The sequence below is a fragment of the Uloborus diversus genome, chromosome 7 (assembly GCF_026930045.1).
Source record: "Uloborus diversus isolate 005 chromosome 7, Udiv.v.3.1, whole genome shotgun sequence".
In the NCBI taxonomy this organism is placed as follows: Eukaryota; Metazoa; Arthropoda; class Arachnida; order Araneae; family Uloboridae; genus Uloborus; species Uloborus diversus.
The window spans coordinates 84,508,026-84,522,820 of record NC_072737.1 but is presented as its reverse complement, the minus strand read 5'-3'; the positions used below and the strand labels follow the sequence as shown (position 1 = coordinate 84,522,820).

General features: G+C 33.0%; 1 protein-coding gene across 1 annotated transcript in view; it reads right to left on the bottom strand.

Moving 5' to 3' along the window:
• Nucleotides 1-840: 840 nt before the first annotated feature.
• Nucleotides 841-14,795, bottom strand: part of LOC129226766 (adipocyte plasma membrane-associated protein Hemomucin-like) — a 142,440-nt gene continuing 128,485 nt past the window's right edge. Inside the window, exons 4-6 of the mRNA XM_054861396.1 lie at nucleotides 6,063-6,265; nucleotides 1,242-1,533; nucleotides 841-876 (exon numbers count right to left, since the gene is read on the bottom strand). Coding sequence (XP_054717371.1) covers nucleotides 841-876; nucleotides 1,242-1,533; nucleotides 6,063-6,265 — 531 coding nt within the window. The remainder of the gene's footprint in view (nucleotides 877-1,241; nucleotides 1,534-6,062; nucleotides 6,266-14,795) is intronic.

Below are 14,795 nucleotides of genomic sequence, written 5' to 3'. Positions count from 1 at the left end.
AACGGTTTCAAATCATCTGCCTGCATCCCCCCCCCTAAAAGTAGTCATGCAGGTAATTTTGATAAGCAATTGCTCTATTTTAACTGCGCCAGTTATGTTTTAATAATGTTATTGCATTATTAAAACATAACTGGCTCAGAAAAAATCTAAATCTTTAAATACTCCCCATTTCTCTTTTATATCATCACAAGATTTCTACAATTTTGTATATACAGTGCCCAGATGCCTTTTATCCAAAATCATTAGAGTTTTCTTTTTAGTCTTCTTTCTTTTTTTTAATATAAAGATAGCATCTTGAGAGATGCTATATTCACCAAAAACCCTATAAAACATCGTTTTCAAAGATATTAAGTATTAGATGATATCTTCTTCAGCACATGCTTGTCGCCCGAAATCTTTTTATACCTTTGAGCCGCACGATAAAGAATGATTTACATTATGAACATTGATGTGTCTTGCAGTCTTGCGCGAAGTGCCGGGAAAAATACTTAGGTTACAGTAAATCGCAGCTTTAAATCAGAGACATAATGTCCCATTTCACAGATGAAATATCGCACTTTTAACTTTGTTTTCCTAAAATTTTGCAGAACTTATGGGCAAATCAGGAGGCGAACTACAAAACTTGAATTTCAGGACATTTTCAGAATATTTACGAGTCTGCGAACTCTCGCTGGTGAGCACCAGTTTGTTGACACTCTAGGCTTCAATTCCCTATTCCAGACGGATGAGTCTATCAGAAGGACGAAATTGCCGCCTCTGGATTGGATGACCAGACTGTCGGTATATTGCATACATTCAATAGTAGTCTAAAATCAGTGATAGAACTATTGGATTATACGATCAGCTAGGTAGAGTATTGCCAACTAATTTTGTGAACTAAAACGTGGAAAATTAATATTAAACCCTGGCCAACAGAGTATAGTACTGAGCCTGCTACAATTTCGTTTGAAGTCAAATATACTCAGGGGCGTGTGCAGAAATTTCGGGGTCCGTCACAAATGGCTTTTACGGGTCCCCTTCCATATTGTTTGCCCCTATATTTCACGCCGCATTTTAAAAATATTGAGCCCCCTTCAGGCACATGCCAACAGGTGTCCCTTCTCCTCCCCTGTGCACGCCCCTGAATATACTTAAAGGAAGGATAAGGCTTGTCAAGTTTAATGTTGAAGCTTGACAGGTTCAGTGTGGAAGCTTCACTATAGTAATAAAGCTTGAAAAAATGAAGGGTAGTTTGTACTAACCTTTCTTCTTCTAGGAATACTGGACAGCAGTTGCAAATCCGTCTTCTTGAAATGCGGAGGGGCCTCCGTGGATACAATCCTCTGTATAGAAGGCTTTGGGACGAAGCCATCCAAACTGTAGATGGCTGGCCTGGTGGGCTTTGGCTGCAGGAGTTTCAGCAGCACCTGCGGAGCTGGGGTGGTTGGGGTCGGTATTCGAAACCGCTTTGAGGCAGCCGGTCTCGCCCGCAATGGCCAAACCACGGAAAGAGGGTTCTCAGAACCTGTGCTGTCGAATATGTCCATTCGCTTCCTGGTAGAATAAAAGCAAAACTAGATTAGTTATTCATTTTTTTTGCGCTTTTAAATAAAAACTAATAATACTGAGAAAAATAAGAATAAGCGATGGAGTACGAGGGCAAGGCAAAAGTTTTACAATAAATTGCGTATTTTATTTCGCTTATAATACATTCTCAACTTTAGAAACGTAGCATCCGAAGTACAAGACATGATGTTCTACCGTTTGAAGCTATTTTTCAACCAACTCATTGATAATAGGGTGATTTTAACATGTTACTTTCACAACTATGAATATAGTCATTAGTCATCCTAATAATAATTACTAATGTTATGATAAACAAGTTGTTGCTGTACTGTGGTCCACTGAACTTTTAAGTTAGCACGCTTATGCTTCACATTTCCACGGCTTCGTTATGTCCTAACTCGAACATATAAAGCAAAAGTTATGTATATACTCGTAGTTTATTTAGCTGCTCAATTTTAACAGGTTCACTTCACATACCGTGTACAAGAAATCAATGGCATTGGGGAAAATATGGATGATAACAAGAACAATTACGTCATGGTCAAAAAAAAAAAAAAAAAAAAAAAAAAAAAAAAAAAACAGTTAATTGGATTGGGAAACAAGAAAAGATTTCTTTCCATTTTCCGTAACGTGAAACGTGAACCAAAACTTTGATAGCAAGTTTGAGCTTTCTAGTTCGTCGACTTTAGTAAAAGTAATTATTTACAAATTATATTCGTAAATAATTACTTTTACTATGTATTCAATAGTGATATGCGAAAGCAAAAATAGGAGAAAAGTAAACCTACAATATACAACTGCCATAAGATATCCTGCGTTATTTGTCCAGTCCTGCAGGCTATGTTTTAACCTCTTACGAAAGTCGGAAAGCACAAAGAAGAATGCTTTGCTTAAGGTTATCAGGTGAAACGGAGCTGTAATTATAATGTGATTTTAATGTTGAATCTATGAAGCAAATTATTGCTAATTCTAAATCTTGAACACTTTTTTTTACAGTCAATCTAAAATTTGAAAGTGAGATTGATTTACGAGGAAAGTTGAGCAGTGGATTTTGTTGAATTGGCAATAAATTATCTTACGAAATTAAAATAAGTGGTTAACAATGGAAGGAGAGTAAAAAGTAGTCACGGCCTGTTTTAATAACAGCTGTTTAAATAAAGGCTAGTTTTGCTACTGTTCAAAAAAAACTATAATACCGATCTTTTTTTTTTGTTATTTTTTTAAAAGAAGGATGAAAAGTAAACTTAAAGAATAATGAGTTTTGCATTGCAGGAAAAATTGCGTAATTATGTTGCTGTATATAACAGTTAACAACCATGCAAACAAATAAATTTTACAATGTAAATAATGAAGAAAGACATTCAGGTTACGTAGTTCATTAATTACAAAATGGATAAATTCAGTCTATAAATTAAATATACAGTAACCTTTCACTTATTTGTCACCTTTTCAATTCGTCTCCCTCAATTGTACGTTAAATTTCAAAGGTACTGATCAAAAGTAATAAAATTAATGTACAGGGTGGTAATAGTTAAAGGTATCCCTTTTGGACCTACGTCGAGCTCTTTATAATTGATGCAAGTTATTGAGACTTGGCATACACGTTATCTGAGCTGCGCGCTAACTATATTTGCAAAAAGAAAACACTAGATTAAATGTTTTCAACTAGGTGAAAAAGGGGTGAAGAAGAAAAAACAATAACTTAGAGGACAATACTTCATTCTATCACATAGGGTAAGTCAGCAAAAAAAAAAAAAAAAAAAAAAAAAAAAAAAAAAAAAAAAAAAACTGCGTTAATGAAAAATAACAGATAATTTCTCCTACCTTTCTCAGTGTAGGTAGGTTCAGATGCTGTATAAAACAGATCACTACCAAAAAATACGAAATAAATTATTTAGTATCAAAAAACAAAATTTGCAACTTTTGATTTTACCCTGACAATCAGGCAATTCACCCCACTCCATCAGGCTGAATGCCCTATTTAAAGGAATATCAAAAAAATTCATAATCACTAAAAGTGATATTAATTAATTAAAATAATGCAAATACTTGTATATGAGTAACACAATAAGAATTTAAATTAAATTTAAGTAAAAACAAAATTAGCGAAAAGATTAAAGTGTTTTACATAATTTTGCGAAATACTTATGGTTTTCGAGACGTTTTTATTTTTTAATCTTTCCAAAACAATTGAATCTTTGTTTGTACATCGTTTGTTTTTCATGCAGTCAAAGCAGTCAATGCACTTTGTCCAGGAGACAGATGACTTGGTAGAATAGTAATCTTCTATAAACTCTCAGCACAGTTTTATTCATTGTTTGATACAGGGTTCAGGCTCATCAACAAGACTTTCACTTGCTGATTCTTTCTTCATTCTCCTTTTCAAATTCGCCATTTTTAAAATAACTACAGTTTTTTTTGGCTTTATTTCATATTTTCAGAATCTTTCCAGCTGCAGTTTTCCGATTTATATTTCTTCACTTCTATTAAGCTCATGTGAAAGACTCTCTTTGAAGATTGTAGATGTGCCATGTAACTTAGAAGAATATTTTTATTCAAAATTTTGTATTTATGAAAAGAGAAGCGCCTCCGAACGCAGTCACATACCTCAACAATTGCTACCTTACACTTCCCATCCAAAATACTCTAAAGAAACTTGAATCTTGCTTTATTTCAATTTAAGGAAATAATAGTAACTGCTAGGAATTTCATACTGACGGGTCATCAACGGGACAAATAATCAGCAATCAAGAGGTGAAAAAAATCCTTTTTGTCAAGGTTAATCCCCCCTTCTTTTAGTGCACTCAAACAGCAAGCCAATATGACTGTACTCATCGTTAAGATTCTTTCTTGTGATGTTCTCTTATTGTTTATTCAGATAAAATCAACATAATATGAGAACGATCATTGTTTATATTAAATTTCATAACAGTAAGAATTTGGATCACAGTATAAAAATGCTTTGCTTTCCTTTAGGTTTTCTTTAAAATCCCCACTCTGTGGTTGTAGTTGTAAAAAATATTAACTAGTGCGTTTAATCCGTCGGGACGCGCAAACTGAATTACCCAAATTTGTTCAATATATTTACAATTTGCTTCATTCTCATGTTCAGATTGTGCTAAATCGTATTAAACAGTAGAGCTTAAGTTTTCCTCAATCGTAGAAACTTGACAATCAGAATTACAAACTGATGAAGAAACCAAGAAGTTCTCCCCTGGTGGGAAAAAAATAACGTAGTATTTTCTTCTTGCACATTTCTTTTTCCTTTGGTCCATATAATGTATGTACACCAAGTTTCAAATGGTATATGTTTATTAAAAGCTCTTCGTAGGTCTTTCATATTCGGCCATCAAGGTAACACGCCATAAAGCTGACATCCAAAAAACAGTTCCAAAGACCAGAAATTTAAGCATTAACAATTTTCTAAAATAATTTTGAATGAATTTTGCTTTCTTCTTGTAAAAGAGAGAAAGAGAGAAAACCCCACCTCATTATAAATTAATTTAAAAAAAAATTGGTGGACTTTGAATACTCGTTGTATTTAAACACTTAAGTTTTAGGAACTTTTCATGGGTGTCAGCTTTAGAGCACTTCACTTTATATGAAATAAAGAAAATTGTTAAAATGTTATTGGAAGAAAAGGCATAAGACAACAGAGTGCTAAAAATTAGAACTAAGGAAAGTTACGCTAAGAAGCAAAGGCATGAGATTGGAAAAAAAGCAAATGAAACATCAGGTTTTAGTACATTTGCGATTTTGAAACTTAGTAACTCACAAAACAATAAAATATTAAATAACTAATGATTTAGCAGTGAACACCCAAGAATCTGATATTTTTCATATATTACCCCTTACTATACTTTGATAAAAATATCGTGAAGTCATTTTTATTTACTATTTCAAGCTTACCCGGATGATAGATTACCTTTGTTCAACTTGTATTCTACTAGTTCACAATCTGTTAAACAGCATGAAAGGCTGTCGAAGTGCTAGCGAGTATAATCGAACGGATCTTTTTATTTCCTCCATGTAATTTTCTAAATAAATCATATTTACTTCTGACAACTATTGATTAAACATAAATCAATATCGGCGCAAGCACTTCAAAAAAATTACTCTCATTCTTAACAAAAATTTTCTTTCTTGTTAAAGTTCTACCTGTTTGTTGAATCAATGTCGGAGACTCAGAACGGAATTTAAATCAATGTTAAAGGATTCAGGAAGAATTGTTGACTCAGTCATTTATCTTACCTACATCTGAAAACCATTTCCCAGACATAAACATAAAATAGAAGTTTCACTGCATGAATGCCAATGAAAGCGTGATTTTTTAATGTCCTGTGGATTATCTGTTTGAAAGTTGAGTTTTTGATGGAGGTAGTATTCCCCCGTATCTCCGATTTTATTCCCCTAACACTACCTCAATTTCTGACTGTTATAGCTTTTAATGAAAACAATTGACCGCTCATAAAAGAAATTTTCTTCCTATTTTTTGACATAACCCATTCAAATTGTACCTGAATGTTGAGTCTTTGTCGGTGGTATTCACCAGGATCTCCGTTTCTGTCTCTGGAGCAGGTGTTGTAGTTGTAGTGGTGGTTGTTGTGGACATTCGTTGCCGCGGTCGTCCTCTGAGGTTTTGCAGCTTTCCTGCCCACGGCGATGGAAGTCTTCGCGGAATCCCGATGCTTGCTTGTGGCGTGAGACCTCTGCTTTCGATCTGAAATGAAACTTGATGTTTACTTTCGAAGCAAGACCTCTTTGAAGTAAGCATTTACTCTTTTCATATTAAAGTGAGGAAAGAAAAGGACACTGTAAAACAATTCTGGAGCGTTGCTGGAAAATAATGGGTAGCCAATCTGCCTAATTTCTGCTAGTAACATATCTGCTAAAAACCAGGATAGTTTACCACTAAAAGTTAGTAATCTTTCCGAAAATAAGAAACCTCCCCAAAGCTAATCATGTTTATGTAATAACTCAGGAACCTTCTGAAAACTTCCTGATTTACCAGGAAAGTTCATAACTCAAAGTTGGCAGAAGCTAAGACGGGAGTAGAAGCAATTCCCTCAAAGCAACAAAATGCAGAGACTGTATTTCACCCTCGATTGGGGCTTACGCAATTCAGAGGTGCCGTAACAAAGTGGAAGGAGAAACACCTAATAAATTAGTCTAATACATTTTTACACTGGCAGATACAAATATTTTTCCCCACAGTGTAAGACCGGCCTTCATGGAACTTGCGATTCGAGAAACATTTTTCCAAAAAAAGTTTTTTAAAGAGGAATCTGATTCAGTGGTTGTGGAAGTCATGTTGTTACATTCGGTGTATGACGTTTTCTCACTGCTTACTATGATAAGGCCCCTATAGTGGAGGAGTCGACGCATCCGCCATTTTGGAGCAAACTTGATCCAGTGCTTCGTAGCGATAGCATTGCTGCTGATGCTTACATTTCTTTAGCATGTGCTAAATTGAGTCAAATATATGGTTGTTCGGCTGTTAATTGTGCAAACAGCTCCAAAAAGGATTTTAGCACTTGAGATTTCCAGCAGATGCAGAAAGAAAAGAAAAATGGATAATTAATAGCCTGCGAAGTGGCTGACAGCCTGGAAACGACGCCAACTGTTTCCAAAATTTTGCCAATGTTCAACTTCACTCTCTAACTCTCTCGTTTCCCGTTTGGCGAATGATTGCCAATAAAGGTAGCTTTCGCTGTTGTACGCTTGTTCCAAAATGGCGGATGCGTCGGCCTCTCCAGTTATAGGGGTTCTAGTTATGATGCTTTGCTTCGGATGATGTCATTTAATAGAATTGAAGCAACGTTATGATAAATGAATGTTTTTTTTTTTTCTTTTTGCCGTCCACGATGCTTAGTAACTCTTCTTCGGTTTCCTCCATATCTCTAAAAGCATAGTGACTAAAATACGACTCTTATGTTAAAGTCATCTGTCGGTCACATAAAGATCCTAATAATAAATAACTAATAAAGTTCCTCTTCCTCCGCTTTCTCCATATCTCTTAATAACATATTGACTAAAACAAGACTCTTATATTAAAGCCATCTTTCGGTCACACACATTAAAAAAAAAAAAAATGATAAAATTACTCTTCTTGCGCTTTCTCCGTATCCCCAATAGCATAGTGACGAAAATGCGACTCTTATGTGAAAGTCGCCTGTCGGTCACATAAAGGTCCTCAGTCACTTGACGGTCACGAGACGTTACTTTAAAAGTCACCTACAGGTAGCAGCAACTTTGGAATATCAGTTCGCGGTCACGTCCCAAAGTCATGTTGCAGTGACTTCTTCGTAATGTCATAAAGTGACTGGTCCCAAATTATTTGCTGCAGCGTCATCACAGTGCAGTTACATGAAATATCTAACACATGCGTCACAGAATGACTACTGTGATACTTCACAATTGTGTCGATTTGTTACTGAGACCATTGAAACTCGCAATGCCTTCCACTGTGAAATGTTGTGCTATAGCAGTAGAAATTAAAATTATTATATTTTCCCATTTATTACTTTTATTTAGAAATTGCATGATTCAGTTTGTAAGAAATGAATAATAAAAAGTACATTATTTTGTTGAATTTCATATTTCTACAATCTACATTCTTATTAAAATCAATGTATTTTGTTTGAGTCATAAAATAATCAAATTCGAATTAACAGAATTAGAAACTAATAATATTTATAATGTACTCGGTAATAATAGATTGCCAATACAAAATGGAAATCTTAAATTATTTTAGATACAACCAAACCTCTTTTTATGCGGTGGATATAGACCGCATAAAATAAATCGCATAAAATTTTTTTTTCAAAACTTCACCAGTAACTTTAAAAAGTTGTTTTAGCAACACAGTTAAGTTTTTTTTTTTAATATGCGGTGGATAGGAATCGCTTAAAAAAAGTCTCACCTAGAAAATAATCCATAATGTTATATTTAAACGAAATCAAAATAAACCAAATGATGATAATTTTGCCGACTCCCGAAAAATTTCCCGAAGAAAGAAATCTTCGGAAGATCCCAGTGATTTCCCATTGGGATACTCCTGTCGTCACTTGAAGATACGACCTCGCACTCGTTTTATAAATAATTTCCGCTCGTTTTATAAATAATTTTCATAAACCACAGAAAAGCCCCCCGCACAAAAAGAGGTTTGGGTGTTTTCTATTTAGGAACATTTTAAGGCATTTGGGTTTGGGTATGTATTATAACCAATGCTCTACAAACTCCAATGAGTGATATAGTTTCAACAATTTTCAGGTAATCATTTAAAAAATTGAGAGAGAGATATTGAAAACTATTTCACTGAATTTCGTATTTCCTCAGTAGGTCATTATAATTTGTAAAAATATTTGGTACACATTATAGCCTACGCTGCACCGAGTCCCACTTTTACTAACAATATACATTTTGTAGGCCCTATTAACAGTTCAAAAAAAAAAAAAAAAAAAAAAATCGTGGCAGCGCAATTAGTTCTCTATTGCCAATCTCAAACACGCAGTTTCTTTCTTAATGAGAGAAGCAATGGAATGGCAAGAGGAAAAAAATATCCTCGCATATCGATAACCCGCAAAAACAGGTAAGCCATATTCGTATGAAATTAGAAAGGATTAGGAGAAAAAAAAAAAAGAACTGTCTCTTCTCTTGTGACGTAATTAAAGCGAACCTCATTTCATGTTTGCCGATCTCATTTACTTATCACAGGTGAGTGCTCCTTGGATCAAGGGTCAATGGGAGGGGCACGGGACAACTGTTGGATTGAGAAGGACAGTGGGTGTTGTTGCAAGGAACGTTAAGAACTTTTTTCCCACCAAGCCCACTGAACATGTGAATTTGATTCCTTAATTTCTAAATGAATACTATAATTAATTCTTGTATTATTTTAATAACACGGCATACGAAAGGGGAGAAAAATATCTTTTTGTCGAAATTAAAGATGGCGAATAATATACTGAAGAGTGACTGAGTTTTATATTAAAAATGGTATCAGTTTTTCGTTGTCGACTAAACAAAGATTGAAGTTTAAGAATTGTTGAATGATTTAATTAAAGATATTTTGCTTTCTGTAAAAGTCGATCAAAGCTTACTTTTTCTGACGACGTAAAGAGAATTTTTTGCAGAATTTGCATGGAAGTTTTGAATTTTTATCTTTTAGGCCCATTATGGAACATACGTGTATTCAAAATTTATTGCATAAAATATCAAACGTAAATAATTTAAAAATTGTATTTTTATGCGATTTTCTGCAGAGAGAAATCACCAGCTTTTTTTTACTAACTGTGAGAGTAATTAGCTCCATGATGTATTCAAATAAAAGATCTTTTTATTGATGAAAATAGATAGAGCCAACTATTTTCATTTGCTATGATTGAGTTTCGACGATAAATAAAATTAATTGATCGGTATAGATTCATCAATTTATGTTTATAATAAATCATTTAGCAATCAAGAAAATTGCTTGTTGATCCAACTTCGACCACAGCCAGGTTCAAGGATTTCTATTGTCTTTGTGATTGGTCGGATCAGGCACATAATTAAGAATGAAATAATCTTTTGCAGTCACGTGACTCTTTTTAATTTAGTTAAATGTCTAATGCGCAAATAATCACACAGCTTTGAGTTTCGTGTTAAAATTCATTGGTTTAATGCTTTTTTTAGCATAACAAATGCGAAATTCTGTCAAGAATGTTTTTGCAAGGAATGAAAAAAAAGCAATCTTTATAACTAAAACACAAGAAAAATACGCTGAGATTTATTATGATTTACTTAGAACAATATTTAAATGTAAAAAATATTAATTACAGTAATTATCATAAGTAAGTACATTTTTAAGAGATGAAAAGTAATTAGAAAGTTAACCTAAAAAATATTATATAAAGTGTTATTATTGCTATTTTTTGAACAAGGGAAAATTGTTAATGCGGACAGGGAAAAATCTCTGACTACCGGTCACTTTTTTCTGTGTCAGTTAAGGACGAATACAAGAGAGGGGTGATGGGGGCGATCACCCCCTATTTGAGCCGAGATACAGGAACTATTATCATTATTTTCGATATTAAAGTTTCAAAAACGCAATTTTACGTAATATTCGATGATGTTATAAGAAAGTTTCCCCGCAATTGAAGTCTCGAAAACGCAGCCCATATCTTATAACTATGGGAATAGGGAGCGGAACTTTCTGCAGGGATCTTTTTCGAAAATGAAGTTCCAAAATTTCAATTTCAGACGACCTTAGTAGATATTAGAGATAGGTTCAAAGGCTCACCCTGGATATTTTGCGAAAGAAGCACAATTGTAGGACACCTTTGATTACATAAGGGTAAGAGATGAGGTCATCACACTAATTCGAAAGTTTTAAGAAACTGCAGTTCCAAAGAGTAAAGAATAAAAACAATCACCCCCTCCTTGAACATTTTCTGGATCCGCCCTTGGTGCTGGTTCGCCGAACCAATGATAGTACCTGCTGTAGTTAATTTAGTTTCCCACTCTTTGAGTTTAAATTGCTTAAATCAGTGGTTATAAAATTGTAACCAAACGTGGTTTTCGATTTTTAACTTTGAATGGGACGCACGGGTGAACTTCTTAAACGTGACACACTGGACGTAGGCAGGGGCACCCAGATGTGAGGTCATGGTAGGTCACTGTGACCGCCCAAAAATTTCCTTGTTTGCAAATTTTGTGTTACGATTCGGCAAAATTTGGAGTACTATTCGGCAAAACTATCATCATTCGGAGAAATTTGGGTCTCCATTAAGCGAAATTTGGAGTTCCATACGGAAAAATTATTTTCATTCGGCAAAATTTGAAATCCATTAGGTTGTTTTAGAATTTCCATCCTCCTAAAAATTTAAGTTCAGAATGCCCCCGGCCGTAGGTTGGGCATCTACTACCTTCGATGAAGCTTTTTGTAAATTACTATCGCTCAAAGCGAAAATGAAAAATCTGTGTAGTTTACATTCTCAATGATGTATTCTTCTTTCCTTGAAGGATTATATATTTCTATGGCACACGTGACGTTAAAAAAAAAAAAAAAAACGACGTATGCGTAAAATAATCTAATGAGACAAGATAATTGTTGTTCCGAACCGAAAAAGCAAATTCAAATGAACACCGGGAATACACAAGTAGTTAGTTACAAATCAAAGTAAAACGGAAAAGTGAAGTTAAACTAGGTCGACAAAGCGTGGAATAGTAAGTGGGTCAAGAAATAACCGTTATTATCTAATGCCGCTTTTCTGTTTGACCATGTACGGACGAACGGCTCACATGTTTCCCTTTTTCTGGAGTTGGTTATCGCACTTACCCGCTGACTTGACTCAGTGAATATTGTCTGAAATTACTGATAATATCAAACTTGTTGAAAATTGCAGACGTATAAAAGTTGACTTTCATTTTCAACGAATATGTACCTTTAATTCTGCCTGTTAGAAAACCGTTCAGGAAGATTTGTACAATGTCTCGTTCTTCCCTGAGCGAAAAAGAAAGCGTATTTACATTCATTGATAGCATTTTCTAAAAACAGAAATTTATCTTCCTCTATAACACTTAACCTTCGTTCGTTTAAAAAATGGTTTCCGAGTCGGCACATATACATATCTTTGTCGAAGTTTTTCCTTTAAAAATTAGTTGAAATATTTCTACATGTCGTTTATTTGTTAACTGTTTTTTGTTAAGTATTTTTCTAAAACTGTTTGCAAAAACAAAGCGTTGTTGTCCCAGTTAGTACGGAAAAGTATTTTAACTAGCAAGAAATCAACATAAAAAATATTTATTTTCGACAAAAATATTGAAGTTTTATGTCAATACAAACATATGTAAATGTCGGAAGTTTTTCTTATTCATAATTTAAACTTTTTGTATAGAAAAGGTGTTTTTGTAACTTCGGCATAAATGGTTGTACTTCTTATTATTGTTTAATTTTAATATTGTTATGTTTTTAACTAATTCCATTTGCTGTGAATGTAAATAAGAAACAAATTTTGTGGTATTTAACGTATCAAAATTTAATGATGCACTCTAAAGGAGATTATTAACAAAAAATAAACGAAGCGAGATGCAATCACACACATATTATGAATTGTAAATTGCAGAAAAAAAATTTAGTTAAAGAATTCATTAATTGTGGGTAAAACAAGTAATTAACTCGTGCACTTTGTTCGGAAAAAAGTTTTCATAACCTGCAAAGATTTCAACCCACTTTCGATGGTCTTAGATTTTTTATATTGTTATGTTTTGAACTTATTCCATTTGCTGTGAATGTTAATAAGAAATAAAATATTTTGTTTTATGATATTTAACCAAACAAAATTTAATGATGCACTGTAAGGCAGATTATCAACAAATAATGAAATAAAATTAAATAAATAAAAATTAATAAATAAAATAAAACGAAGTGAGATACAAACACACATTCTGAACTGTACATTGCAGAAAATTTTTTATTTAACGTTTTCATTGATTGGAAGTTAGTTAAACAAGTGATTAATTCGTGCACTTGGTTCGTAAAAAAGTTTTCATAATCTGCAAAGATTTCAACCCACTTTTGATAATGTTTGCACAATTTTTACATTGTTATGTTTTAAACTTATTTCATTTGCTGTGAATGTCAATAAGAAACAAAATAATTTGTTTTATGATATTTACCCTAACAAAATTTAATGATGCACTCTAGAGCAGATTATTAACATTATAAATAAATAAAAATAAATAAACTAAATAAAACAAAGCGAGATGCAAACACACATTCTGAACTGTACATTGCAGAAAAGTTTTATTTAATGTTTTCATTGATTGGAAGTTAAACAAGTGATTAATTCGTGCACTTGGTTCGTAAAAAAGTTTTCATAACCTGCAAGGATTTCAACCCACTTTTGATGATGTTTGCTTGCACAATTTGTATATTGTTAGCTTTTAACTTATTCCATTTGCTTTAAACGTAAATAAGCAATAAAAGGACTCTTTTTGTGATATTTAGCCAAATAAAACATAATGCTATATTCTGAAACATATGAATTAACAAACAATAAATGAAGCGAGCTGCAAACACAGATCTTGTGAACTGTACACAGCAAAAAAAAAAGGCTGATTAATACATTTATTAATTGAGAGTTGAAATGTTATTAACCCATATACTTTGTTCTCATAATTTTATAACCTGAAAAATTTCAACCCACTTTCAATGATTATTGTAAATTTTAATATTGTTATGTTTTAAACTTATTCCTTATGCCGTGAATGTAAATAAGCAACAAGATAATTATTTTGGTAATACGCAGTCAGAAAAAAAAAAGCTATTCTCTGAAGCATGTAAATTAACAACAATAAATGAAGCAAACTGCAAACACAAATCTTTCGAACAGTACACAGCAAAAAAAAAAGTTAATACATTTATTAATTGAGAGTGAAACAAGTGGTTAACCCATGTAATTTGTTCAGAAAATAATTCTCATAACCTGCAAAGATTTCAATCCACTTTCGTTGATTTTTAGTTAATGAAACGCGTAGCCCATTCAACAGCAATCTATTCATTAGAAGAGAGCAAATTCATTCATTTCTGCACACGGAAATGGAGTCTCAGCAAGCCGTTGCTTCTTTTGTTAAACAGATCGTTTAAGTAATGCTTGTGGCTTATAGTGCATACACGTTTTCACAAAGTGTAGACAACTTTATGATCGTAATGATGGAATGATAATGCTAGTAAATGCCGCAAAAACCTTTCATTATAACTTTATTCAGAACTGAAGACATGAGAAAATGAAGAAAAGTTTGATTCAGTGGATCGAGTTTGATATATTGTTGGGTAGGAGGAGAAGGGGATCAGAAGCAGTTCAATAAGACAAACAAACTTGTTTTTAAAGATGCAAATTGAAGTTAGAAGTTGTCAGAACTTTAAGCAACAGAATAATATAAGGGTCATTCTCTAGAAAACGTAACTTTTAAACGCAAATATTTTTCAATTTCGAAACCTTTTGTTTTATTTATTTTTTTTTCATTCTTACATGACAGTGTTAACAACTAGAAGTAACCATAAACAATGGCCCAGCTAAGTTCCAATTATTTTACTCATAAATAAAAAATAATAATAATAAATGCCTTGTTCACGGAAATGAAAAGAAAAAAAAAAGAAAAGAAAAGAAAAAAAAAACTTTTAATATTTAAAAATCGAGGCCAATTTAATATCTAAGTAGTAATTTTGTTAATTGTGTAAACAATCAGCTATTTAATAATTAGTGGGAACA